General features: G+C 51.0%; 2 protein-coding genes across 3 annotated transcripts; both read left to right on the plus strand.

Moving 5' to 3' along the window:
* The first annotated feature begins 12,150 nt into the window (after positions 1–12,150).
* LOC129077834 (MIEF1 upstream open reading frame protein) lies at positions 12,151–14,261 on the plus strand. Its single transcript, XM_054582410.1, has 2 exons — positions 12,151–12,254; positions 14,021–14,261. The coding sequence occupies exon 2, from the start codon at positions 14,049–14,051 to the stop codon at positions 14,259–14,261; it is 213 nt and encodes a 70-aa protein (XP_054438385.1). The 5' UTR covers positions 12,151–12,254; positions 14,021–14,048.
* A 5,255-nt stretch (positions 14,262–19,516) lies between these two features.
* On the plus strand, positions 19,517–26,360 carry MIEF1 (mitochondrial elongation factor 1). 2 transcript variants are annotated; one of them, XM_054582408.1, is made up of 4 exons: positions 19,517–19,660; positions 20,592–20,769; positions 20,976–21,238; positions 22,047–26,360. In XM_054582408.1, exons 1-4 carry the CDS (start codon positions 19,517–19,519, stop codon positions 22,851–22,853), a joined length of 1,392 nt encoding a protein of 463 aa, XP_054438383.1. In that variant the 3' UTR covers positions 22,854–26,360. The 2 variants fall into 2 exon arrangements, with proteins under 2 accessions (XP_054438383.1, XP_054438384.1); XM_054582409.1 differs by lacking the exon at positions 19,517–19,660 and adding an exon at positions 20,107–20,496.
* The last annotated feature ends 165 nt before the right edge of the window (positions 26,361–26,525 follow it).

Below are 26,525 nucleotides of genomic sequence, written 5' to 3' on the forward strand. Positions count from 1 at the left end.
GTGGGAAGGGGGCATGCCAGGGGGTCCACAGGCTCTGTAAATAATTGCATTTGGCCCCAGGAGGAAAAGGGGGCACCAAGAAAGGAGGGGATAAAAGAGGGCAGCACAGTGTCCTCAGAAGCGCTGGGCCAGAGGAGCCCAGAACTCCACCTGCCTGCCCCACAGGGACACCGCTGTGCTGGGTGCCACCCGTGTTCCCCACACCCTCCTGAGCTGACACACAGGTGTGGGGCCTGGGGCAGCCTGGAGGTCTGAACCCGGCCTTGACGTTCCTCTTTACTTTCTACCCTGCTGTCTTGTGGGCTCCCCGTGTGGTCCTTGCGAGGCCAGGAGTTCAGTTCTCAGGGTGGCGTGGGACACCAGCCAGCCTGGCAGGTCAGACCTGGCAGCGCCCTGTCACCCCTCCCCGCGGGAGCCCTCAGCCCCGGCTCTCCACTGTCTCAGGTGGAGTTACTCTTGTGCCCCTCGTTGGTGCTGGCAAGGGGCCAGGAAGGGGCCATGGGGCCGCCCTGGGCCCAAGAGGGACGTTAAGGCCAGTCGTGTGTTACCTCGTTTCCCTTAGTATGCCTCGCAGGTGCGGGAGACGTGTTCAATGAAGTAGATTCTAAGCTGCTGTAAGTAAGAGACCCCGAAATACAGTGAGTGGTTTAAGCAAGACAGAAGCTTGTTTCGAGTTGAACTGTCTAGAGGGAAATGGTCTGGATCAAATAGGGCAGCCTGCTTTCCGCATGCACACCTCCCAGTCCTGGGGAGGGTGCTTGCTCCAGTTCCCACGTCACACGCGCACCCAAGCCCGGGGCAAGCAGAGAAGAGCAAGGGAAACGCGTAGCCTTCTCTGTTAATGGCATGAGCCAGAGATGGCAAAGTCACTTCCGATAGCACCTTGCTGGCCACAAGTAGCTGCAAGGGAAGCTGGGCTGCCATGTGCTCAGCATCAACTTAGTTCTTATGTTAAAGGAAGGTGGAGAGGGTGGATGCAGGGGACAAGGAGCATCTCGGGCACAGGGGGAAGGAGACGGAGGGTAGAAATGACTGTTGCGGTCCTAAGAACACCCTGTCTTGCATGGGGCTCCTGGAACAACCTGCCCCCTCACTGCCAGCCTGGGACTGGGGTGCAGTGAGAACCTGCAGTTATGGGAAGGGTGAGCCACCCTCTCTCCGAGGCCCCAGTCGGTGCTCACCCAGCGATGCCAGGATGCAGAGGCTGCCTGTGGAATGGTCCATGTTTGTGCGCGTGTGTGTATTTATGGGCATGGGTGCATGCTTGTGTGTACTTGTATGTGTCTGTGTTGGTGTGTCCCTATACATAGATACTTGTGTGTGGATGTGGAAGCAAGCCCAGCCACCCCCACTTCCCTGGGATCTGGAGCCTGTGACCGTACCTCCTGCAGCTCCCCAAAACGATGGAAGCAGAAGCCCTTGGGGAGCCTGGAAAGCAAGGCTAACGGGGATGCAGGGTCTGTCCGTCTGTCTGTCTTTCAGTCCAAGGGATGAGAATCCTCCTGACCTGAGGGCTGGACAGCTGAGCACCCACTACCTCCCAGCCCCTCGGCCCCACCCATATCTTCCACCCCATGCCCTCCGGCTTCCAGCAGGGACTTTCTCTGGGTGATTCCTGACGGGCCCGGCAAGGAGAGTGTCCCCTTTGCCACAGCTCTGTCTGGGGAAGCCCCTGGTGCGGGTGTGATCTGGGGAGCTGGCTGTGAAACAGCCTCTGGTGGGCAGGAAAGAAGAAGGCTGAGGGCCCTGTTGCTCCACTCTCCCTCCTGTCTAGAAGTTGCCCCGAGGGAGCCCCTCCCTTAGAGTGACAGCAGCCACCCTCTCTGATCCCTCCTGGGTCTGAGAAGCGGCTCAGGAGGTCAGCCACGACCCCCGCTTGCCCCTGCACCGGCCGTCTCGGGCCCCTGGATTGTGCCTGAGCCGCAGCCCGGAAACCCCCTCCTCGCCGGCTTTTCTCTCTCATGCCCCTCCCACTGCTGCGGGGCGCCCCCTCCGAGGCAGGCCCCCAGGTCCCCAACTCGGGAGCAGGGGAAGAAGAAGGGAGGAGCTCAGACCTGCCCCGCCCCACCTTTCCCCTCAGACCCAGCGGGGCACGTTCATGGCCACTGTCAAGTGGAGGCCTAGCCGTTGGGGAGAGATGACAGCTGTCTGAGGGGTGGGGGGCCAAGGCATGGGGTTGAAGAGTTTCACATGTAATCACATCATACACTGGGAATTTGGGGGGCAGGGGAGCCCCGGGCCACTCCCCCAATATGAAGGGAAAGCAAACTGTGAATGTGAATGTGGATGCCGGTGCATCACTGGCCCGTCAACATATCCAGGTTTCTTTTCCCTGGGAACACGCCTGCCCTGTGACCTGTAGGCTCCAGGAGGCCCAGCCCAGCCATGGGCCATGCTGGGTCCCAGGGTCAGGGGTGGGAGAGCTTTGGGGGGCAAAGGTGACAGTTCGGGTGGGGAGACGACATGCCCAAAGAGACAGCAGGGCCCTGGGAAATGTATAATTTAAGGACGCCATTATTTTTTTTGGAAGGGAAAATCAATATGTACATTCTGAAATCATTTTCTCTGTAAATGGTTGGATTTCATTTCACCCTTAAAGGGATGCCTAAGGTAATATTAATAATAAAAACAGCTACAAAGTCTGCAGAGTGCGTGTGTGGCTGGTTTGGGGTGCCCTGGGGCAGGCAGGGCTGCGGATGGGTGGTTCTGGTCGAGCCAAAGCCGCTCTCACCATGGAGGGCCAGGTCTGTGTGGGCTGAGAGCCTTCCCAGGACTGGACAGCTCGGGAGGAGGGATGCAGTTACCTCCACCAGCGCCAGCAGGCATCCTTCCCTCCCACTGGTGGAAATGAGCTGTGAAAAGGAAAGTGCTGGACAGGGTCCCCAGGAGGAAGGGGAAGTGGGCGTGGGACTGGCAACACCTCCCTCCCAAGGCAGGGGGATCTCTGGGGACCCAGACGAAGATTTTGGCGCCTCTACCGAGAGGGCCGCCATTCTCCTGTAGTTGGGTTCTCAGGGCATCGAGACCAACGTGCCCACCTCGGTTGTTTCCTCCCTATGCCTGTGGCTTCCTAAGGTCACACAGCCACTTGATGGCAGAGCAGGGCTGGTCCTGGATTTCTAGCACTGGTCCTGCCATCAACCCTCTGGGGCAGGTGAGGATGGCAGCCTCCGGGGTTCGTCATCTCCCACCCCCGAAACTGACCTTGGGCTTGTGCTGAGATGGCGCCTGGGGCCGTGGAACGTGGGGAGCTTCCTGGAGGCTTCCCTCAGGACTCATGGATACTGGCATTGACCCCGAGGAGAGGGTCCTCTGGGAGTTTCCTAAGGAGAGTCTCAGAGATGGTGGTAAGGGACACACTTTGAACTCTGCCTTAGTCCTCTGCGGGGTGGCTGTGCAGCCTTCATGTTAAATGGGGAGACCAAGGCCGGAGGCGGGAAGGAGTGACTGCAGTGTTGGTGGCCAGAGCAGGGCCTAGTGTCTTCTGAGCACTCACACGCTGCCAAGCACTTTACAGGCGGCTGGTGGTGGAAGAAGGCACCACGCTCTCGAGGTCTGTAGGAGACAGAGAATGTCCCAATTCAGCCGGCCCAGTTCACTGGGTCACTTCCTGGGGCGGAAGCTCCGTAGGGAAATGCTCAGTTCTATAAAGCTCCAGAAGTTCCCCGTAATGGCTGGCACTTAAAGCAATCTGATGAGAATGCTTCGGAAGCAATTTTGTTTTCACAAATCAAGCTGATCCCTCTCCGGAAGCCCCCGGCTAATGAAGTTAGGCACGTGACCCTGCTCCGTGACAATTAGTCCTTCTGTTCTGACACCCACTGGTCCCATCCACCATGTCTGTCACCCCTCTTACCACTGCTTGCCTTTCAACTCTTCTGATGCTCTATTACTGTCCACTAGACAGCAGGCCCCGGGGAAGATGTAAAAATGGACAGGACACATTTTCCTGCCCCCAGAGCCCCATGCTGACTGGGAGTGGGCCAGGCTTCCTGGACCTCAGCGCCGCTGCCACTGTGGGCCAGGGAACTGCAGCGCTGTGCATTGCAGGGTGTGCAGCCGTGTCCCTGGCCTCCACCCACGAAACACCAGTAGCACCCACTCACCGAAGTGTGGCAATCACCCACATCTCCAGATATTACTAAATACAAGCGGGACCAAAAAACCCCTGGAATTTATTTACAAAAAATTGTGTATTTATTCTTACATGTTGAAACTTCAGTCGCCTTCAGACTGCTCTCTATCTGATGCAATACACCTATCAAGACTTTTTTGCACTGCTCAAAACAGTTCTTGAACTCCTCAATTTTGATGCTTTTTAGTGCTTCTGCTGTTTTTTCTCGTTTCACCTCTTCTGCATCAGCAAGTGTTTTCCCTCTGAGGATTTTTTTTTTTTTTGATCCGCAGGAACAAAAAAAAGTTGCTTGGGGCGAGATCAGGTGAATAGGGAGAGTGAAACATGAGGGTTATGGTGTTTTTTGGTCAAAATCTGCTGAACATGGGCAGGTGTGCTTGTAAATCACCCATCATGAAATGGGCAAATGCGTTGAGACTTCAGAAAAAATTCACTGAAGCTGAACACAGCCTCTCACAACAACACCAGCTGGTTCACTCATACATATGGGTTCCTGGAACACTCACCCAGCGGGGGAAGCCTGTATCACAAGGGGCCTGCCCTCTAGAATATAATTCTGATTATTTTGGGCCCCTCTCATACATGGTTCCCTGGGGTGCAACATCGCCCAGGTTAAGAACCACAGGAGCAGGAGTACACAACTGCTGCACATCTGCTATGTACATGCCAGGCTCTCTGTACACATTACCTCATGTAATCCTATGAGGCGGATGTTAGTGGTCATTGGAGAGTCAGCTCTTCTTGTGGAATTTAATGGTAATATTGGGGGGTTCCTCCCATTTTTCAACCTGGGAGATTGGAGGTGGGAGGCTAGGATTTAGGGAGATTAAGGGTAGAAACTGTTCAAAGGCACACAGCTCCCAGGCAGGATTCAGCGGCGGGGTTTCCACCGCCCTTCCCACGGTGCTGCACTGCCTCCTAGTGGGAGGGCGAGGCATGGCAGCCCCACGCGGCACCTGCGGGCTTTCCTGCTCTTTCCTTCCTCTTTCTCCTCACTGGACGCCACACTGCGCGCCGCAAACATGGGAAAGCATATATATGAAAATTGGAATCACGGAAAATTGTAATGGAGAAAACCAAGCCTGGGAAACAACACAAAATGATGAAAGCAACGCCAGCGAAACATCAAAGTGTTGAAGGCAGAGGAGATGGGCACAACGAAGGTTCCAGAACTTGCACAGAAGGTGGCGACGCTTTGGGAGGAACACTAACAGTAGGCACCTCTGGAGCATCTGTCTTGTCTAGCGGGCGTGTCTTCCTCACTTTCACGTCCTCAGCGCTCTGCCCAGGGCCCGGCAGCGCCCACTAAGTCCTGTCGATTTCTACTGACATGATGTGCGCATAATAGCTCACCCTTCCTTGGACGACCCATCCCCAGGCCTCTACCTCGTGTTATTAATGGTAGTAGTAAATGTTGATATCGACCCCAGCAGTGTATCCCCAAATAGTCGGACCCCAGGGACCCCTGCGCCCTGGCAGACCAGAGGAGCCACCTTCCTCAGTCAGGGTTCACTCACCCCTCTGCTTCAGGCAGGACAGAGGCCAGCACGTAGGAATGGCTTTCCCACTGAGGGGCTGTGTTTGGAGAGGGCTCCTCCCATCCCCCAGCCTGCGCCTGGCCTGCGGTCGCAGACACCCAGGAAGGAAAGGCTGTTTTGCGAGCAGCCGAGCAGGAGGGTATCGGCTGGTCAAGTTCTAAGACTCAAAGGATGGAGAACATGTACAACCATCACAACTCATCATCTAAACCACAGCTCTGCTCATCCTCTGGAACACATCCTGTCCTGAAAATGCAGAAATAACCTCTTGTTCTTCCTTCTCCCTCTTCCAGTCTCTGCCAACCAACCCCTTCTTCACACAGGGCCGCCCCTGTCCACAGAGATCTTTGTGCAAATTGGGAAGGGCACCCCCTCCTCCAAGGAATTTTACTTCCGTCTATTGAAAAATTGCCGTAACGGGCCCTGGCCAGGTAGCTCAGTTGGTAAGAACATTGTCCCAGTACACCACACCAAGGTTGCAGGTTCGATCCCCAGTCAGGGCACATACAAGAATCAATGAGTGCATGAATAAGTGGAACAACAAATTGATGTCTTGTTCTCTCCCTCTTTCTGTCTCCTTCTCTCTCTAAAAATCAATCAATAAAAAATTTAAAAAAGACAGCCATAATATACTGGTTTCATTAGAACAAGACAATTCACCACCTTCTGCCAAAGAAATGTCAGAAGAAACGTATAACTGCACAAGGCTTATGATGGGAAAGACGCCCCTGGGGCGTGGTGCCTGCGTTCAGTGCGCATCACCTACAGCCACACGCAACAATCACCCCTGCCTCCATTCTAGACCTGCTCCTACCGCTACCCCTTCCCAACTCTGCCCATCACCTGCAGTGCTAAGTCTCCCTGCCACCCTGCCGTGCTACCTCGTGCCATCTCCTTGGGCTGGAGCAGACGCCTGACTCAAAGCAGCCAGTCCTCCGGCAGCCTGGGCAGCACTGCCCATGACATGGCCTGGTTTGAAGAGGTGAGCAGGGGCCGTCCGAGGGCAGGGGTCGGAAAGGGGCGAATGGGGCAGGCACAGCGAGAAGCGGCCATGGGAGGCCAATAGCCATTCCCTTAACTGGTTCTGGAGGGCCCTTAGGACAAAGCCGACCACCTGAGTGGGGCTCTGACCTGTGAACTCAAAGTAGCCCTGTCAGAGCTGTGACCCAGGGGAGGTCACACTGACCCAGGAGGCAGCAAATTCGAAGTAGTCACAAGATTCTGAAGGCCTGAAGATGGGGTTCTCAAATACACACAGTATTTGATAGAAGTGGCTTTTCATGGTCTCAGGAGAAAGGAGGATTAGTTCAGGAATATCTGACAGCCATTTGGAAAAAAGACTAATTACAATCCCTCCCTCTGTCCTTACACCAAAAACTGAATCCCAGATGAATTTACCAAAGATACAAAAAGTTTAAAAAGTACAACTTTTTAAAGATTTTATTATTATTATTATTACTTTTTTAGAGAGGGGTAAGGGAGGGAGAAAGTGAGGGAGAGAAACATTGATGTGTGAGAGAAACATCCATGGGTTGCCTCTCACACGCCCCCACCTGGGGACCTGGCCTGCAATCTAGGCATGTGCCTTGATTGGGAATCGAACCCATGACTTTGTGTTTCACAAACCCGCACTCATTCCACCAAGCCACACCAGCCATGGCTAAAAAGCACAATCTGACCAATCTTTTCTCTCTCTGGACTGGGGGTGTGTGTGTGCATGTGTACGTGTCGGGTCCGGCAGGGAGGGGTGGAGCTGGATGAACTCTCAGGTCTCTAACAGCCGTGGTAGCCGTTATTCATGCTGCCCTGACCCTAAGCCCAGGGACCCTCAACCCACCATACCCATCTGCCTCCTGTAACACTTTCCCCTCGACTGGAATACCCTTAGCTCTCCCCTCTTCATCCCTGCACTCTCTCCTTCTGGAACTCCTAGCAGTTCCTTCCCCGGACTATGGAGGCCTTTACTTTGGACTTGAGCCCAAGTTCAAAACGAGCTATGCCATTTCAATCTCAGTTTTCTCTATTTCTCTCTCTCTCTCTCTCTCTCTCTCTCTCTCTGTTAAGTTTCGGTGCTTTGTGACGGGAACTAGGAAGATATGTCACAGGGCATACATATCGTGGCCCTGGGGGGCAGTTGGCTTCTCTTCAATTTCTTTTCCTTCCTGTGTAGGATGAGAAACCCTTACGGGAACTGGCAGCCCCAGAAACCCAAAGGGGCCCCAACAGGTAATGGAGTGAGCACCCATGGGTGAGACAATAGGGAGTGATAGGAATTGGGGCGAGCTGCGGAGTTCATACTCTGTCCAAAGGTGAGGACTCTTCCCCAGCCTAGGTGGGGAGGCTGGTGGTGCCAGATCTTCTAAATATTTTAGCAAACCTGGAAAGCTGTCTTGCGTAACTGTCTGGGACTTACAAAGCTCTTTTGTAGTAAGGAGAACACTTTTTGGTCCAGTCCAGCACGTAGGCCTCCAGCTTGTCTCTTGAGGATGAGGAGGTAGAGGCTATAATCAGCCTGCATGGTGCTGCCTCATCTGTAAAATGGGTACATTGATACCCAGCCCTCACAGGACTGTACTAGAGGTCAGCGGGGATAAAGGACGTGAAAGGAAACCAAGTAACATTCATTGAGCAATTGCTCTGGGCCGGGCACTGTACTCAGGCTTCCCACCTTTCTTCCAAGTCCTGAAATTCACAGGGGTAGCACAGGTGGGCAGTGGAGATGCTGGGATCTAGGCTCTGAGCCCGCGCATCTGCCAGCCCCTGGCCCCTGACTCCAGCTGCCTGGTAATGGGAGGCTATTTGGCAAATGAGCTTCCATTCCTTTAGACCTTTCCAACACCACCTGGCACAACGTGGGCAGCAAAGACTTCACTCAGTTGAAACCTTGCTCCTGTCCAGGGATACCTGACTTTAGTCTGGTGAATACAGGATCGATGACATCTGATTATAGCAAACCCCATTACGAGGGAGGCGGCCCTTTCTGAGAGTGATTTCCAGGTCCCCTGCCAGCTCGCAATCCATGAGCTTTGCGGATCCGGTTACAGCCACCTACTCCATCAGCCAAGTAACCATAGTGCCCGTGCCCTCGCTCCATCCTGGGTCCCCCCTGGGAGGGCTGGGGAGGTGGAGGTGGGCTGGACTGAGCTTTCCATCTTGTCATCCAGTAGCAATTTCCCTCCGATTGAGGGCGCCCAGCACTTCCGGAGAGGCTTGTTTTATAAGGCATCCAAACGGGCAAAGCGAAGGGAATGGAACGGTGAGATCCAGGCCTCAGAGCACGCAGCCTCCGGCCTCAGTAGGGGAGCTGGGGTGACCCTGCCCTGCTCCCCCACGGGCAAAGGGGCACTTGGCCTGCTCTCTTGCTCTCCCCTCCGTCTCGTCTGTGCTGTTACTCCCACCCAACACGGTCCCTCTAACAACCCTGTCCTTGAACTGTCCTCTCCTCCTGCCCTTTTCCTTCCCAGAAGAATCCCTGTCTCCTTCCCACTTGCCATTTCCTCCTTAGTCTCTGCCCTCACGGGCTGTGAGAGGAGTTAGGGGATTGGTGTGCATAAGTGCTGGCACACAGAAAGAACTTCCTGATGACTCTGTAAAGGGACACCTCCGTGCTGCGTACTGAGCTCCTGCAAGTCTCAGTCCACCTGTGTAGACCCCACAAAGCGCCAGGCTGCTCTTTCCAAGATGCAAGTCTGATCACGGCACAGACTGCCCACTGCAGTGGGATCAGGAAATTCCCCGTTGGGGCCTGCTGGGCCCTTCCTTCCTCAGCAGTCTTACCTTGAACTTCTTTCCCTGCATTCTCTGGGCTCCAGTCCTTTGAGCTTTCCAATGGACCATGACCTAGTCCTGTGCCCGGACTAGTCCCTGTTCCGTCCCCCAGTAAGCTCCCTAAAACCTCAGCCGTAGTTATCATTTTCATTGCAGAAACCTGCTTGACCTGCTTATCTCTCCTTCCTTGAGCCAATTTCAAGGTCTGATTGCTTAGGTACTTACATTAATCCCCATTGACAAGTATAGAAACTAAGGTCCAAGGAGGCTGAGAACCTTGTTGAAGGTCACTCAGCCATCAGGAGGAGGAGCTTGGATTCAAACTCATGACTGATTCCAGACTAAAGGTGCTGGTACACAAGCCTGAAGCACACCTTGCAGGCCATCGCTTCCTCCCTGGGCTACCTCAGGATGCTCACCTGTCCAGCCTCGTTACCTTCTCATCTCCCTACCTTGTGCTCCAGCCAGGTCATGCCCACCCCTCTGCTTCTGCACTGGGTCACAGGCTCTTCTGTTTCCCACAGTGAAGGCTTCTTAGTTCCTGTCTGTGTACTTGTCTAACTCCTTCCACGACCCTGGACTTCTTGAGGACAGGGACTACGTGTTTTATTTTACATTCCTGCTTCTAGTCCTGGCTCATACTAGACGCTCATGAAATGGTGGATGGGTGACTACTTGGTCAAAACACTGGGAACAATAATGTTGGTTCTCATGGATCATTCAACAAAAATGTTTTGTCCAATTGACAGATGAGGAAACCAAGGCACGCAAAACCTAAATTGCTTGCCCCATGCTCATCGCCACCCCATATGCCCCTTTCAAATTAGACTAGACTGGCCTGACTCAGGGAAAATGGTCCATCTCTCCCAAACCCTCTACCTTTCTGGAAAATGTTAATTAATTAATTCCACAATTACATACCTACTCTGTGTGAGTCGCTGTTTTGTTGAATAAGTGTTTCCCTCTCACTCTCTAACCATGATCCCATAAGAGGCCGTTGCCATCATCCAGATGTGAGACCAGAGGTTATGTCAAAATTGCAATATCAATTAGAGAGACCTCGGAAGGCCCCTTGTCCCATTAAACCCAGCAGAACCCTGAGATTTGGGTCAATGCCCTTTGCTGAGGTCTCCAGCCTACAAAGTCACCACGAATACATGTGGGTGCCAGACGCCGGTCTCACTGCCCTGTCTTCTCCCTTCCCACACATTGCCATGGAAGCACTGAAAACAGGAGGGGCCTTGTGAGTCTGGAAGTAAAGAGAAAACTCTGAGTCTGGGGGAACTGATCTGAAGGGCAGACCCCCAAGGGACCCCCCTCCTTCCCTCCTAAAAATAGTATTCTATGGAAAGCAGGGTCAGAAGGGATATGAAAGGTCATCTGGTCTTCCAGCTAGAAATGTCACTATTTAGATTTATTTGGGTCACAAAATTATTTGTTTAAAGAGCAAAGTAGGGCAGCCTGGAAGAGTGAACAGAATGTTTCTGAGTCAGACAGACTTGGGTTCCACTGCAAGCTTTTCAGCTGCCTAGCTCAGTGTCTTAGAGAAATTACCAAACCTCTCTGGGTCTTAGTTTTCTCATCTCCAAAATCAGATAGGGGCTCAGACCAGGGAGGTGGCAGTGAGGAAGGAAGTGGGCAGATCCTGGAAGGAGTTGAAGGCTGAGCGGCCAGAAAACCAGGACTTGATCTCTCTGTTCCCTGCAATGCCTGTGGCAGTGCTTTGCATATTAGAGACCCTCAACCAGGATTTCTTGCATCGATGGACGAGCAGCTATTCCTTAAATGCTAGATACTTTTTTAATCCTCGCAACAGTCCCAGGCTGAGAGAGAGTAGGAAACTTGCCAGAGGGCAGCTGTCCTTAAAAGGTGGGGCTGGAATTGGGAGCCAGCTGGACATGATTCCAATTCCTTGGCTTCACTTGGAGCTGGGCACCCAGGGAGGCGCTGGGGGAGGGGTTTACAAATTCCTTAAGTCCTGGCTCTTGTCCTCAAAGCTGGTGAGAGACAGAGAAGCCAGTGCATATTAAAAAACAGTGCCTGGGCAAATAACAGGTGCCAATAAAGAAATATGTTTTGCCCTTGACCAGCTTAAAAACCCTGTCAGTGACATTTCTGTGGGGCACAAAAGAGGCATCTAAGTGTGTTGGATGAGGGGCAAAGAAGACGTCGGGAAGCGACATCTGAGGTGAACCTTGGTTGGAGTTTGCCAGGAACCAAGGGGCCTGGGAAACTGGAACAGCACTAAGGAAAGATTCGAAATCCATCTGAGAAAATGGACTTGGAAGAGCTTTGAAAGCTATGGCACGGAATGTTAGTAGTGTTAGAATTCCCGCAGCTACCCCCATGGTCCCTCCCAGAAAGTGCTGAGGTCTGGCCTGATCCCCTGAAGGGTAACTTGGGGGTCTAGCCGCTGGCTGGGGGCCTAACCGACGCCCCAAGCGCGCGCGCGCTCCATCTCTGCGAGGTGCACGCCCCGCCCCGCTCCCCGCCCAGAGGCGGGGCCTGAAGGTCCTCAGCTGGCCGAGGCCGTGTGACGTCATGAGGGAGGCGGGGCCGATTATTGTGGGCTGGGTCCTATCCTGAGAGCTCAGCCCGACGAAGCTCCTGGCCCCGCCCCGCGAGAGGCTGCGACAGCGAAGACCGGAAGTCCTCCCGCCTCAGTCCGCCTCTAAACTCCGTTCAGTCCCTCCCCTCGCCACCGCACACAAGGTCGTGTCCCGGAAGTGAAGGGGCCATGTTGGTGGGTGACCCGGAGAGAGGTACTGGGCGAGAGGCGAATCCCGAGGAGTGGTAGCGCGCGCAGTCCGCGGGTGAGTGCAGGGAGGCCTGAGGGCCGGCGGCAGGGACTCGCCGAATCTCCTCTCAGGGCGGTGGCCGGTGCCCCGGACTTGGCTCGGGCCGGGGCTACGGGCCTGGATGCCGGGGGTCTCACGCCAGCTAGTCCTGAGTATTCCCTGCGAAACCGTTCAGGTGCCCCGAGCCGGCCTGCCTCAGCCTCTGGATCTCCCACCCCGACTCGGCCCAATGCCCCCCAGGGTCGGGGGAGGACCTGGGGACCGGCCGGGACTCAACCGTCCGTTCGCCGAGAGACCCTGTACAGACAGCCCTTGCCTGACAGTCTCCTCTCACCTCATAAAGCACTTTTCCTTTTGATTTTCTGGATTCATCTCTCCTTCTCCGGGAGGCCCTTGGGGCTGAGGGGGGCTCTTCTCCAATTGAGGAAAAAGGGACAGGGACAGTGGCTTGCTCAAGCTCGCACAGGAAGTTAGCAAGGCCAGAGACTGATGGCTAGCTGACTTTGTGCCCAAAGTTCAGATCTTTTTACCAAATATTCAGCCTCGCAATCAGTCTCATTACTTTGTTTCTGAAATGGGGGTGAGCATTTCTTCTCCTTATGGACTTTGTGAGGATTCGCTTTTGCGTTCAGCTTCGTTATTGAGCCCCTGCACGGTGCCAGGAGCTGTGCTGGGAAAGTTTGTGGAGCACCCAGAAGTGCGGTACGCATGGCAAGGCCCCAGCGAATGGTAACTAGCCTTACAGAGGCAGGCAGAATTGGGGTCAGGAGTGCAGCCCGCCTTTACAGCTGTGTCGGTGGGCAAGTTACTTCCCTCCGGGAGCTTCATTCTCCACGGAAAATGGGGATGACGACGACACTGGGGTTGTTGGTGGAATGAGGTGTGGGGCATGCTTAGACCTGGCGTGGTGTGTAGTAAACAGTAAGTTCATCATTATTATTATTATTATGAGCCCCAGCCACCTCCTAGGTTCCTTAAATACGATAATGGATGACAAAGCACTTTACCAGTGATAACATTCTGTACTTGTGAAGGGGTTTATTGTTACTGAAGGAGGATGGTGGTGGTTTATGAAGAACGAAATCTAATATTTATTGAGCGCTTACAAAGCAGGCTCAGTGGCAGTAGTAATAGTTATCCCTGTTAGAGGGCTTAGTGTGGGCCAAGCGCTGTTCTAACCACATTGACATGCATTAACTCATTTTGTCTTCATACAAACCAAACGGGCAGAATAGAGCTTTAATCCTCACTTTACAGATGAGAAACTGAAGTAAACACTGAGGGGTTAAGACACTTGCCCACGGTGATCAGCTCCCTAGTGCTAATCCCAGGATTCAAGTATGGCTGAGAGTCCTTGTCTTCAGCCCGCCTAGACCCGTACAGTGAAATTCTGTTACAGGTTCTTTACATGTATTATCCCACACAGTTCTCAAAACTATGTAGCAGGAACTTATAACATCATCTCCATTTTACAAGCGAGGAAGCTGATGCTTAGACGGGTTCAGGTACTTTGCCCAAAGTCATGTGGTGAGTGGTGGAACCAGGATTCAAGCCCAGGCAGTTCAGCTTCCAAGTGCTGGCCCTTCAGCATAACCTGTACTTTCCCAGAAAGGGGTGTTGAGAGGTTCGAGTCTAGTCCTAGCCCTGTCATTAAGTTGTCACGTTGCCTTTGGGGGTCTCTGAGGCCTAGATTAAGAACTCCTGAATTTTAGATAGTCTCTATAGGCTCTTCTGTTATTAATTCTGATTCTAGGTTCTGTTTTTTCCCCTTCTGTTTATAGCTTGACGCCCAGCCCCTGCCAGTCCCCCATGGCCCCATGGAGCCGAGAGGCGGTGTTGAGTCTCTACCGGGCTCTGCTGCGCCAGGGCCGAGAGCTTCGCTACACTGATCGGGACTTCTACCTTGCCTCCATCCGCCGGGAGTTCCGGAAAAATCAGAAGCTAGAAGATCCTGAGGCCCGGGAGAGGCAGCTGGAAAAGGGCCTGGTCTTCCTCCACAGCAAACTGGGGGGGATTATTTAGAATCCTCTCCTTTCCTCTCCCACCCTAATTCCAGGGGAAAGAGGGCAGAGGTGCCTTCTGTAGACACTTCTGCTCTCTCCCAACCCCACCTCACAGATGCAGTAAGAAGCTTCAGGTAGGTGGACCTTGTCCCCATAGGTTTCCTTTTTTTCCTGATGCAGGGGACCAGGAAAGGGAGACCCTTTTCTTTTAATTACCAAAGCCAATGGAGAAACTACAGACACAGTAACAGAAGTGTGTTCCCGTATTGAGAAAAAAATAGGCCCTGAGTTTCAAGCCCCACCAGAATAGGATTGCTACACCATTTCAAATAGAAGAGTTTACATATAAAATGTTAGAAAAGATATTGGTTAAAACTATTAGGGTTCAGTTCCAGGCTGGCTCATTCTTCAGTGCATTCAGTAATCTTGTGCGTCTGATCACATTCCCCAAACATAACTATATTCTGTTACATCTGTCTGTAATACAAAGCAAAACATAGTGTACAAGTGCCAGAGGACGGTATCTAGGTTCACATCCTGGCACTGCTGCTAATAGCGATGGGATTTAGTGCAAATCGCTTACCAGGCCTCTGTTTCCTCATTTGTAGAATGGACATAATAGTACCTACCTCTTCAGATTATTATGAGAGTTAAACGAGATGGTGCACACACAGCACTTAGAATTACTTCGCAAGTGGTGTTATCTCTGTTTCCTCCCGATACTGATGTTACTAAGAAGTCCCACTAAATACAACCTAATGATTATATTTAATTCAGCAGCTTTCCCAGAGGGCCTTCTGCGGTGCTCTGGGATAGAGATGAATGATGTGGTCACGGTCCATAAGGGTCTTGGTCTAACGCAGGATCAGCAGGAAGTAATTCCAGCGTGAGCAGCTATGTATTAGAGGGTTAGGTGCAAAGCTTACAGAAGGGATAAAAACATAACTGCCTTGGGTAGGAGGTGGTAGGAGGAATCACAGGTAGCTGTTGAAAAGAGGACATTCGAGGTCTGCCTCAAATGAGAAATAGAAGGTCGCTGAGTAGATGGGCAAGAATAAGCAAAGGTGGAGGTGGAAAGTGCACTTCGCCGTCTGGAAACCTGAGTCTGGCATGGCTAGAGTGGTGCACCTGCAAGGCAAGTGGCTGGAGTTGAGGCTGGGCCCGGTTCCGGAAGGACACTGAATCCTCTGTTGAGGAGATTGTGACATCTGATAGTAAGGGGACCATCACAGCTTTCAAGCGGCGGAATGTCGGAATGTCGTGGGGAAGGGATCATGGCATTGGCAGCCTGGAGAATAAGTTGGTGAGAGGTACTGTAGGCAGTGAATCTGGCCAGATGAGACTGAGGTGGTGGGGCGGCCACCCGTAAGGACAAACGTGTACAGCAGTGGAGCTTGGTGACCAGCTGGCTGAGGCAGGAGAAAGAGAAGAGTGACGGCTAACTGAGGGTTGCCAACTGGGTGGAGGGCACTGTTTTCAATTTAGAGACAGAAAGCAGGAGGAGGAGCCTTACGTAATGACTTTGTTTCTGCTCAGGCCACGTAAGTTGATTGGCAGCCCGCCTTTGGCAGTATAGGGCTGAGATGGGTGGACACCCATGGGGGCCTGCCCATCTGGAAGGAAACAGTGAGTTACTGAGTCTCTCTGCTCCTAATCTGTTTCCACTGTGAGTTGGGTTACAGATTGCAATCGCCCCCTCCAAAAAAAAAAGTAAAAAAGCCCCAGGGTTAATAGTTCATTTATGCAACAAATACTACACGTCAAACACTGCTGGCCCTGGGTGCTAGTAGTGAATGGGCCAAAATGCCCCAAGAAGCTTGTGGCCTAGTGGTCAGTAGAGGAAATGCGAGCAAGCTGCCGGAGGCCCCTGTGAAGTACTGCTCCCCAGCAGCATGGCCTCTAGGTTCAGATCCTGGCATAACTTACTCGTCGACCCTGGGCTAGTTTCTTAACCTTTGCCTCAGTTTCTTCCTCTGAGAATTGGAGATAACAGTATGACTGACCTCATGGGATTATTGTGAAAAGCAAAGAAATTCCTATGTGTAAAATGTCCGGCACATGGTACACATTCAGTATATGTTAGCTAACCTCATGTGTACTCAGACCAGACGGGTTTAAGTCATAGGACTTTTTCAAGTAAAATAAGTTGGCCTTATCATAGCTCTGTGTGGTCACCCTAGGAAGCTGCAGGGCCTCCATTACTCATCGCCTCCACCATCCTGGGGTGGTGACTATTTCTATTCCCATTTCTGTATCTAGGGAGACCTATTAAGTAGCTTCCTGAAATGTTGGCAGTGCTCAGATACAGATTCTCCATCCCCTGCCCCGCCCACCAGGTCAGTGTTCTTTCTTTTAAATATTTTAACCATTTTTTAGTGTACTGTTCATTAGCATTAAGAATATTCACATTGTTGATGCCACATGAACAGAATCACAAATTGGGTTTCGGTACTCTTTGTTCCTCTTGGTATTCAGTTGTGTAGTACTTCCAGATTCAAAATGAGAAGAAGAGCTGTTCTGTAGCAAATCATCGAAGCAATAAATGTTGTATTTTAAAAATGGCAAAACAACAACAAACAAGAATATTCACATTGTTGTGCGACATCTCCAGAACGTTATCTTGCACAACTGAAACCCTGTACCCATTAAACAACAGCGCTCCTTCCTGGCCGCATTGAGGAGCCAGGCCCTGCTCCCCTTGCCAGGCGGAGGTCGTGTGCCCTAGGAGCCTCCCGGCTGGGGCAGCAGAACCTGAGTGGAGGACGTACAGTGGGTGAGCACTTTCAATTGGAACAAGTTAAGTTTTAAAAGAAGAGCTTATATCTCCCTGTTGGAGCTTGTGGATACTCTCCTCCAGGCCACCAGGTCGTCGGATGGGACGAATCTACCGCACTAGAGTAGCAAAGGCTGCTCAATTAAACAGTTTTGGTGTCAAGCCCAGGATAGCGTCAGTATGAGTTTCAGAGGCCATCCTTAGCTCTGTTGCAGAAGGTCAGATACAACTGACTGCCTTCTGGAAGCTGACCTTTGGTCCTGTGGGTAGAAATCGTAAAAGACTTAATCATAAACCCAAGTTTTCGGAGTACTTTTACAGTTTATAAAGTGTTCACGGGCAGTATTTTAGTGGATGTTTTTCCCTTGGGACACCCCTATGATGTAGGCCACACAGGCACCATTATCCCCTTTTCACAGCGGAGGGGTTAAGTAAGACCTTTGAGGTCCCCCAGCTAATTAGGGCTCAAAAGCAAGTACTCAATCTCTGGATTTCGGACTGGAAAACCCAGGCGCTTTTCTCTTCTGCCCCATCACTGCCTTGCTCTTACCAGTCACATCTCATAGGCCAAGGGCGAAACGGCCCAGGGAGGCGTGTTCTGGCTTCTGCTCAGGAGTCACTTTCTGGGCTGTGGCATCGCATCCAATGACCACTTAGGCGGCGCCTTTATCCAGTGGCTCTCCCTGTTGTAAATAGATCAGTAAATGTTTTTTTGTTTTTTTTTTAAAATAAAACAGTGGTCACTGTTATGTGTGGGAACTGTGGTCCTGGCCTCAGCTGAGTTTGATGTGTCCCATCTCTGTCTCAGTGCCACTGGAAAGAGGATGATTGGCATTCTTGCCTGACCCTTGTCTGTAAATGCAAAGTTGAACTCTTCTCCTTGGCCTCGCTTGCTCTGTGTGCTTGAATTGGGAATATATTTCTTTGGCCAAGTGGTTTTATGTGTCCCCAACATGAAGCTTCTATTGACTGTAAAAGATGGAGAAAAGAAAAGTGCCACCAAGGTTGTGAACTCTAGTTAGGGCAAAAATATTTTTGGACTTGACAGTGACTCCTAGTTAACTCTTGCTGGAATACATAGAGCCAGAAATGTTTCTTTTCCTTTTCAGGGGCTGGAGGAGCTGGGGGTGGGGTGCATGCAGAGGTATAGGCAAAGTGTGAGCTGTGAAACTAGCAATGCCAGTTGTAACATGGTATTAGAAGGAATGTTTACACTGGAAGGTGCACCAGGGCCTTGCCTCTCTCTAGCCTCCCATTCTGGATATATTCGGACCGTGACTGGTATACAGCTGTTTTTTTCCTGTGTAACCCTGGCATATGGGACACAGGAGACAGAAGAGAGCAGCAGTGTTGAGAGGAGTATTCAGATCTGAAACACTTGCCATCCTTTATCTGGGTTGGGCCCAGGGTTCTAACCCCGCGGGAAATGGGCTTATTCGGGACTGGGGTAATTTCAATCAGGATGGCTCCGTTATTGCCAGGGAGCAGGTATGTGCTTGCTTTGCTTGAGCTGGGTACGGGAGGCCAGTCTCTTCTGTCTGCGCCCAAGAACTCCTTCTGGGTGTCCACATTTTTAGTTCATTTTCCAAGTGCATGTGAGCAGGCCGGTTTTTCGTTTCTTTGCTTTTCAGTTAATAGCCAGGCTTACAGTATCCTTTGTGTTTATTCTCATTCTCATGGAGCCAGCCTCACCTGAGCTTGGTGTAGTCACCCTGCACATCTGCCCCAAGAAACAGCATCTGTCAAGTGGAAGTGTCCACAGGGGGTTATTTTCTTCTTTGGGCCTTGCTTGCATATGGACTTGTAGTCACTTATGTGCGTGCAGGGTGTTCGGTCTGTGTTATTTTGTGGGTTTTTTGCTTTTGTTTTATAGATGGTAAATAGAATAGGAAGAGTTTGATTTGGATAAGGGTAAATATGATAAGTAGAAAAAGTATTGCAGTAGGAGTGGGGAATCCGGAGTTCTGGACGTGGCTCTACCATTTCCTTTCTCTGGGACTTGTAGCAAGCCACCACCCCACGTGTGAAGTGATGAATGGGATAAGATGAATGGGAATAAGATGGGATAAGATGAAGTGATGCAATGGGGCCGCCTCTAATCTTTGAGATTAGACCTCAGATCCAACCTTCCATGAAGCAGTGGCCAAAGGATCAAAACACAGTCCGCATTATAACATTGGGCAGGGGTAGGGAGAGGGTCATATTGCATGGCGGGGTTCTTTACTCTAATGTAGGACAGGACTGAGATAAGTGTAATGCTGTCTGTAATCTCTGGAGGTTAGTGGAGAGGTTTTCCCACAGTAAGTATGATCGGTTCCCCTCTTACATGCAGACACATCGTGGGACATGGTAACTCCCTCTTGACCCTAGAGCATGCAGTGTTAGAGGCAGCAGGATTTGCTAAGCTGCCTGGGGACTGGCCTGGTGCGGGAAGCCGTAGGGACAGGTCTTGAGGTCCCAGGTGGTGATGGCTGTGTTCTGCCTTCATTTTCAGGTGAGCAATGGCAGGCGCTGGTGAGCGCAAAAGCAAGAAGGATGACAATGGCATCGGCACAGCCATTGATTTTGTGCTCTCCAATGCCCGGCTGGTGCTGGGGGTGGGTGGAGCAGCCATGCTGGGCATTGCCACACTGGCGGTCAAGCGGGTAAGTGCCTGCAGCCTGGGCCTGGGGTGGGGGAGGTGGGAGGCCGCCCCTGCAGAGTAGAGCTCACCTGGACAAGACTTGCGCATTTGGCACCATTAAATGAGACCTTAAGAGAATTCAGTGAGGTCTGCTGCTGGGTCTCTGCCCTGAAGAAATCATTGGAGATACAAATAAAGAAGTTTATCCCAGCGAGTAAAAAAATTGTAAATAACCAAAATATCCTTCCTCGACTACCTTATTTTAAATGGCAACACCCCCACCACATAATACGCTTCCTATTGCCCTTTCCTACTGTATGTTTCTCAATGTTTCTTTCTCTATGCAGACTTTGTACTTGTTTATGTCCTGCCTGCGTCCCCCTACTAGACTGAAAGCTCCATGAGGGCAGGGAGATCTCTGTTTAGTGCTCACTCTATGTACCTACAACAGTGCTTGGCCCACAGTAGCTACTTAGTAAGCATTTGTTAAATAAATTAACCTGTGTTCACCATTACATTCATGTCAGAAAATGTACCATAATGTTGAACACCAAAGCATTTTTAGTGATGCAGGGAAATGATAAAAATCGTAAGTGAAAAAAATAAGATTTCAAAAGTATATTTAGAGTAGCATATTCATTCCATAAATATATTTTTTCCAGAAAGACGTATGAACATGCCCTCTTATAACGCAGTAGGCAGCGCATCAGTCTCAATCTGAAGAAAGTCGTGTGTGAGAATATTAACATTTATCTCTGGGTTGTGACATTATGAATAAATCTGTTTCTTATATTATTTAGTCTTTCCTGAAATTTCCTACATGGAGAAAAGTATTCTGTAACCTAGAATAAAACAAAGGTATTGAAAAATAGTAGTTTAGAACTCAGTAGGGGGAAGGGAAGGAGGCAAACAGGAAGGAAGGTCCATGTGTGGGGTCCTCTCTGCTATTTCAGATGTACGATCGGGCAATCAGTGCCCCTACCAGCCCCACCCGCCTGAGTCATTTAGGGAAGAGAAGCTGGGAAGAACCAAACTGGATGGGCTCCCCCCGGTTGCTGAACAAGGACATGAAGACAGGCCTGAGCCGTTCCCTGCAGACCCTGCCCACAGACTCCTCAGCCTTTGACACTGGTGAGAAAGCCTGTTGTCCCTTCTGGGACACATCTGTGGGCTCTCAGTACTGCTCCTCCCTTCAGCAAACATTTCTTGAGCACCTATGTGCCAGGCACTGTGCCAGCATTTGCCTTTTGTGCCAAGCCCTTCTTCTGGGGTTGAGGCAGCCATGGACTGAGCAAGCCTGGATAGAGCTGACGTGCTTTTCTTTCTTCCCTTGGCAGACACATTCTGCCCACCCCGGCCCAAGCCATTGGCCAGGAAGGGCCAGGTAGACTTGAAGAAGTCACGCCTCCGCATGTCCCTGCAGGAGAAACTTCTCACTTACTACCGGAACCGGGCCGCCATCCCTGCCGGTGAGCAGGCTCGGGCCAAGCAAGCTGCCGTGGACATATGTGCCGAGCTCCGGGGCTTTCTGCGGGCCAAGCTTCCTGACATGCCACTTCGGGACATGTACCTGAGTGGCAGCCTCTATGATGACCTGCAGGTAACAAGGCGGTTGTCAGGAAGGATAGGGTTGGGTCCCCACCATCATGCTTATAGGTAGTGTTATTGGTTTAAAAGGTCAGTGTCCCAGGCTTGCCAGAGAGACTGAAGTCTTACTGCTTCTGAATGCTGCTTACTGGGACCATTTGAAGATCATAGCTGGGGGTCTTTATTTTTGCTTTTTTAGCTACAGATCTCATTTATTTAGTTTTTTGGGTTTTTTTTTTAAAGATTTATTTATTATAGAGAGGGGAAGGGAGGGAGAAAGAGAAAAACATGTGTGTGGTTGCCTTTCGTGCACCCTCTACTGGGGACCTAGCCTGCAAGCCAGGCATGTGCCCCAACTGGGAATCCAACCCGTGACCCTTTGGTTAGCAGGCTGGCACTCAGTCCACTGAGCCACAGCAGTCAGGGCTATTTATTTTTTAATGGAATTTATCAAGCTCTTCTTGAACCCTTTCTTATTTTTTTGGTCATACTCACAACTTTTAGGAAACCGTAAGAGGCCTCCTCCGTTCTGTATTCCTGTCTCTGTCTCTCCTTTCTAGTTTTCTCTCTTATTGGGTCTTCAAGGCCTGAGGGTGTCCTGTGAGCTTCTCTGCCCCAAGATGATGTGGAAGGAGCATGCGCTCTGGTGTCTGATGGTTTTAAATCCTCACTATCTCTGTCTGAGTTGAAAGGCTGACAGGAAAGAATCCCTGGTTTCCTTTAATGTTGGGGGAATACAAGATGGAGAGACCTGTGTTTGGGGGGGCCGCTCTCTTGAGCAGATTGAATCCCTCACAACCTTTTTAATTCTTCTCCAACAGGTGGTGACAGCAGACCACATCCAACTCATTGTGCCCCTTGTGCTGGAGCAGAACCTGTGGTCGTGCATCCCTGGCGAGGACACCATCATGAATGTCCCTGGCTTCTTCCTGGTTCGTCGTGAGAACCCAGAATACTTTCCTCGTGGTAGTAGTTACTGGGACCGCTGCGTAGTAGGGGGCTACCTCTCCCCAAAGACAGTGGCAGACACATTTGAGAAGGTTGTAGCCGGCTCCATCAACTGGCCGGCCATAGGGTCCCTCTTGGACTATGTGATCCGACCAGCCCCACCCCCAGAAGCCCTGACTCTGGAAGTGCAGTATGAGCATGACAAACATCTTGTCATTGACTTCCTGCCATCGGTGACCCTTGGTGACACTGTCTTGGTGGCCAGACCCCACCGGCTAGCCCAGTATGACAACCTGTGGCGGCTGAGCCTGCGTCCGGCTGAGACGGCACGCCTGCGGGCTTTGGACCAGGCTGATTCAGGCTGCCGATCTCTGTGCCTCAAGATCCTTAAGGCCATATGCAAGTCCACTCCGGCTCTGGGCCACCTCACTGCCAGCCAGCTCACGAATGTCATCCTCCACTTGGCCCAGGAGGAGGCTGACTGGTCCCCCGATATGCTGGCCGATCGATTCCTGCAGGCCTTGAGGGGACTCATCAGGTACCTGGAGGCTGGAGTCCTGCCCAGTGCTCTGAACCCCAAGGTGAACTTATTTGCAGAGCTGACCCCTGAAGAAATAGATGAATTGGGATACACCCTCTATTGCTCATTGTCAGAGCCGGAGGTGCTGCTGCAGACATAGGGCAGGCGCAGGCCAGAGTGGGTGTTGGGCAGCCAGGCTCTGGATCCTCTGTTAGAAACACTTGGCTACATAGTTGGTGCCTCATAGGGTCCCTAGGTGCCTCCTGTCTTGCCCTGGTCACTTCATGCTGATTAGAATGACATCGCTTAATTTCCTATTTTCTCAAATCCAACCCTTTCTATTTTTGTTACCAAACACTGTGCTCCCTACTCCTCCCCTCCCCCCTTTGCTCCAGGCTAATTTTTCTGGAATGAATGGAGAAGGTGGAGCCCTGGCCTGAGCTGTTGAAACCACTTGATGTTCTGCATGTGGCCCAGGCTTTCTACCCCTGTCTGCCCTGCCTCTCCCTTTGGCCTATTTCTCTCCAGTGTCTTCTCTCCCTTTTCCTTTTCCTCTTGTTCATACCTCCTGTTTTGTTCCTTTCCCTGGAGCACACCAGCCTCATCAAGACGTTGCCTTTAGTTGAATGTCACTGAAGTTGTGATGGCACGTTTCTAAGCTGAGCTCTGCAGAGAGCATTCAAGCAGTATTTAGGGTGTCCGGGGGGTAAGACGGTGCAAGAGCTGGCCTTTAAGAAGCCCATTCCCCCAATCTCCTGACCTACTCACGTCCACAGTGCTGAGGACTCTCTTGCAAACACTGTTAGTGACCCACACAGGAGTGAGGGCTCAAGATAAACTGGATGCAAAGTTATTTGGAGATTTGTGTTTTTTAGTGGCCATCAGAGTGCAGAGTAAGAGCTGGAGGTGGCAAAGGGGGCCTGGGAGAGGGTCTGTGTGCCTGATGTCTGCACCCCACTCGTGGCTGGTCCAGACCAACGCCACTGTGCAGGACCCAGACGCAGACGGGGAGGAGAGGAGCTGCAAGGGCAGCACCTCCGCATGAGCACTCTTGTTCAGCCCCCTCCTTGCCCGGTTGCCAGTCAGGATGACGAGGCCTTCTGGAACACAGCCTTAGCTGTAGATGTTGAAGGGAGCTTGACAGGCGGCAGAACATCAGCTGGAAGATCCAGTCATCAGTTGGAACTCAGTGACCATGTTTCTCCCTCATCAGGCCCTGCCTTTCTAGGATGTTGCCTTAGAGCAAGAGCAAGAACAGGCCCGGCAGTCTGCTGTAGGTATGCGAGAGGGCTATTTGCTGAACTCTCCAGGCACCTCCAGACCCAAAGGGCAAGCAAACATGCTCAGACCTCTACCCCCACCCCCAGTCCTGTCTCTCGCCCAGCACCTGGGGAGATCGGTGCTACCTAAGAAGAGTGCACATGGATAAAACACACATGAGAGGGAGGTGGGGACTTCCTACGCTCCTTGTTTCCAGCTGCTAAAATTGCACTATTTATTGCAATGTAAAAAGTATCCCGAGGGTGGGGAGGAGTGTTTAATACACAATACCAGTGTATCTTATTGTTTTGTGTTTTTTTTTTTCCTGTTTGTGGCAAGAGCCTGATAATTCTGTTTCTGATCTGCCCGTCCAGTATTTTGTTCAACTCCCATCAAGTGGTATTATTTTTTATTTCTATACTTAACTACCTCTCCAATCAGTGAGATTCTGGTGAGGCTCTCCGCAGCTGTCTCATTCCTTCCCAGTGACAGCAATATGAAGTGGCTCTATAAATAGCATTGAAGCCTCAGCTATCCTTTGAATTTAGGGTAGAGATACCTGTTCCCTTTTTGTCACAGATTAGGGAGTTGAGAGCTAGTGTTAACCTTGGCTGTATTTGGAGAATCTTCCTGCTTCATACATGTATGCATGGATTCTGTAAAGTGGTTCAGTTGTTTCATTTATATGAAGCTACTGGGAGAGAATGAAAAGTGTAAAGCCCAGAGCCTGGAGAGAGAATCCAGCCTGGCTGTTCATCAGAATCAAATTGGAGTTTTAGGAAATCTATATGCCCAAGTGCTGCTGCCCTGGGCAAGTGATGTAGAGGGTGACAGGTGGGGTCTGCCATGGCATCCAGGAGAGGGGTGGACTGAGACAGTGTTGCTAAAGCATGGGTTACTCATTGAGAAAAAGGATTTGGTTTTCACAACGCAGTATAAAACCTACAATTTCCCCAAGCTCAAAAACGATTTTAAAGATCAAGTCCCAAATTATCAAAGAGTAATTGTGATTTGAGTTTATCTCCTCTCTTACAGAACTTCTTTCTAAGGGCATCTCTGCCTTTTAACTATGTTTTACAAAACCAAAAACTGTAAGTTTGCCATTTCACAAGCAAGAACCTTCTAGAAGTCATCAGAACTAGAAGCAGTGGGAATTCCCAGTCCTCGTGGTTTTGCTGACCAGCTCAGCAAGCCTCACCATAAAACTTGGAAGACAGTCATGTACTTTGAGATTCTTGGGTTGAAGTGGAACGTTCTGTCGCCTCCACCTTTACTCTCTGGGGAAAGATGTGGTGCCTCTCCCGCCATTCTGTTTCTGCTTGGTGACTCCAGCCTTTCCTGAAGTCATAGCTCTACTTCTCCATCTGAAGTTTTTTGTATACCATCTAGGTTAGCAAACCACACAGTTAGCCTAATGCTTAAAAAATATATTCCATCTTGACATTCTGATCAATTCCAAAGTGTATATGTTTTCCCTGTTACCCCTTCCTTAAAAAAATGAGTTTAGGACAACAGTATTTTTTTTTTTTTATATACTTGGTTGTGACTTTTTTCCCCAAATAAATAATTGAAGCTCATGTTTGGAAAAGCTGTGTTGAGGCCTACAAGTCTTTCTTCCTGGGTCTCGCCCCTGGTGGTCCACTGGTTGATGCTGCAAATGAGCTGCATTTGCTCCCTTGTACTCCACGGAAGTTGAGGGCGCAAATGGTTTTGATGAAGAACCAGCCCCAGGAAGCAAAGGCCCTGGAGAGGCCCCGAGGGGCTTCTATAAGTAGTAATCCCTGTGTGTGTCCTGAGCCTTCTGCTGTGGCACATCTTCCTTGAGACTAGGACCCTGGCTGAGAACGTCTACTGTCACAGGATCTATTAGGGCTCTGCCCTTCCTGCTGAAGCTCAAGGCCAAAGAGACACTTAGGACTAGAGTTGTGTCACCCTTTTAGACACTGCTGACCCTGAATGGCCAAAGTTCCAGAGACACGGGTTCTGGAGCTCCCTGTATACAGTGTGTTTACCTTTTCATGTTGATCATCTTGTAGTCTTTAAATTCTTGGTCCGATACCAAGTCTACAACTTGTCTTCCAGTGACTTGCCTGCTCTTTAGTAGCGGTTGATGTTTGGCTGATAGATTTGGAATCAGTCTCCAATCTTTCTGTCCTGTCTTGCTTAGCTCCATGCAGAAGCAGCCTAGCCCCGAGACCCAGAGAACTGCTGTCCTTTTTCTCCTTGAGGGAGGAAACAAAGCTGGGGGCCATGATGTCCACCCACAGCATGGGAAGAATAAAGGTCTCCTTTCCAACAGCTTCGACTTGCGTGTGTGGTATGAAACACTTTCCCACAGGAATGGTACTGATTCTTCATTTCAGCGAGAACATGGAAGTGCTTGATCTGGGTCTGTCACTGAAGTCATTCTTCCATGACCTCTGCAGTGTCAAAACTGGGGCAGTGTTACTTTCTTTAATTCTCAACCATCTGCATGGTCATTCCTCAGGGGGCACTGACAAGTCTCTCGATAGAGCAAAAAGAGGACACACCCCACGGGGCCTTCGTTATGCCTTTGGAAGACTGAGTAGTG

This window comes from Pteronotus mesoamericanus, unplaced genomic scaffold (assembly GCF_021234165.1).
Source record: "Pteronotus mesoamericanus isolate MK-2021 breed Mesoamerican mustached bat unplaced genomic scaffold, CSHL_Meso_final contig_702, whole genome shotgun sequence".
NCBI classification, from domain to species: domain Eukaryota; kingdom Metazoa; phylum Chordata; class Mammalia; order Chiroptera; family Mormoopidae; genus Pteronotus; species Pteronotus mesoamericanus.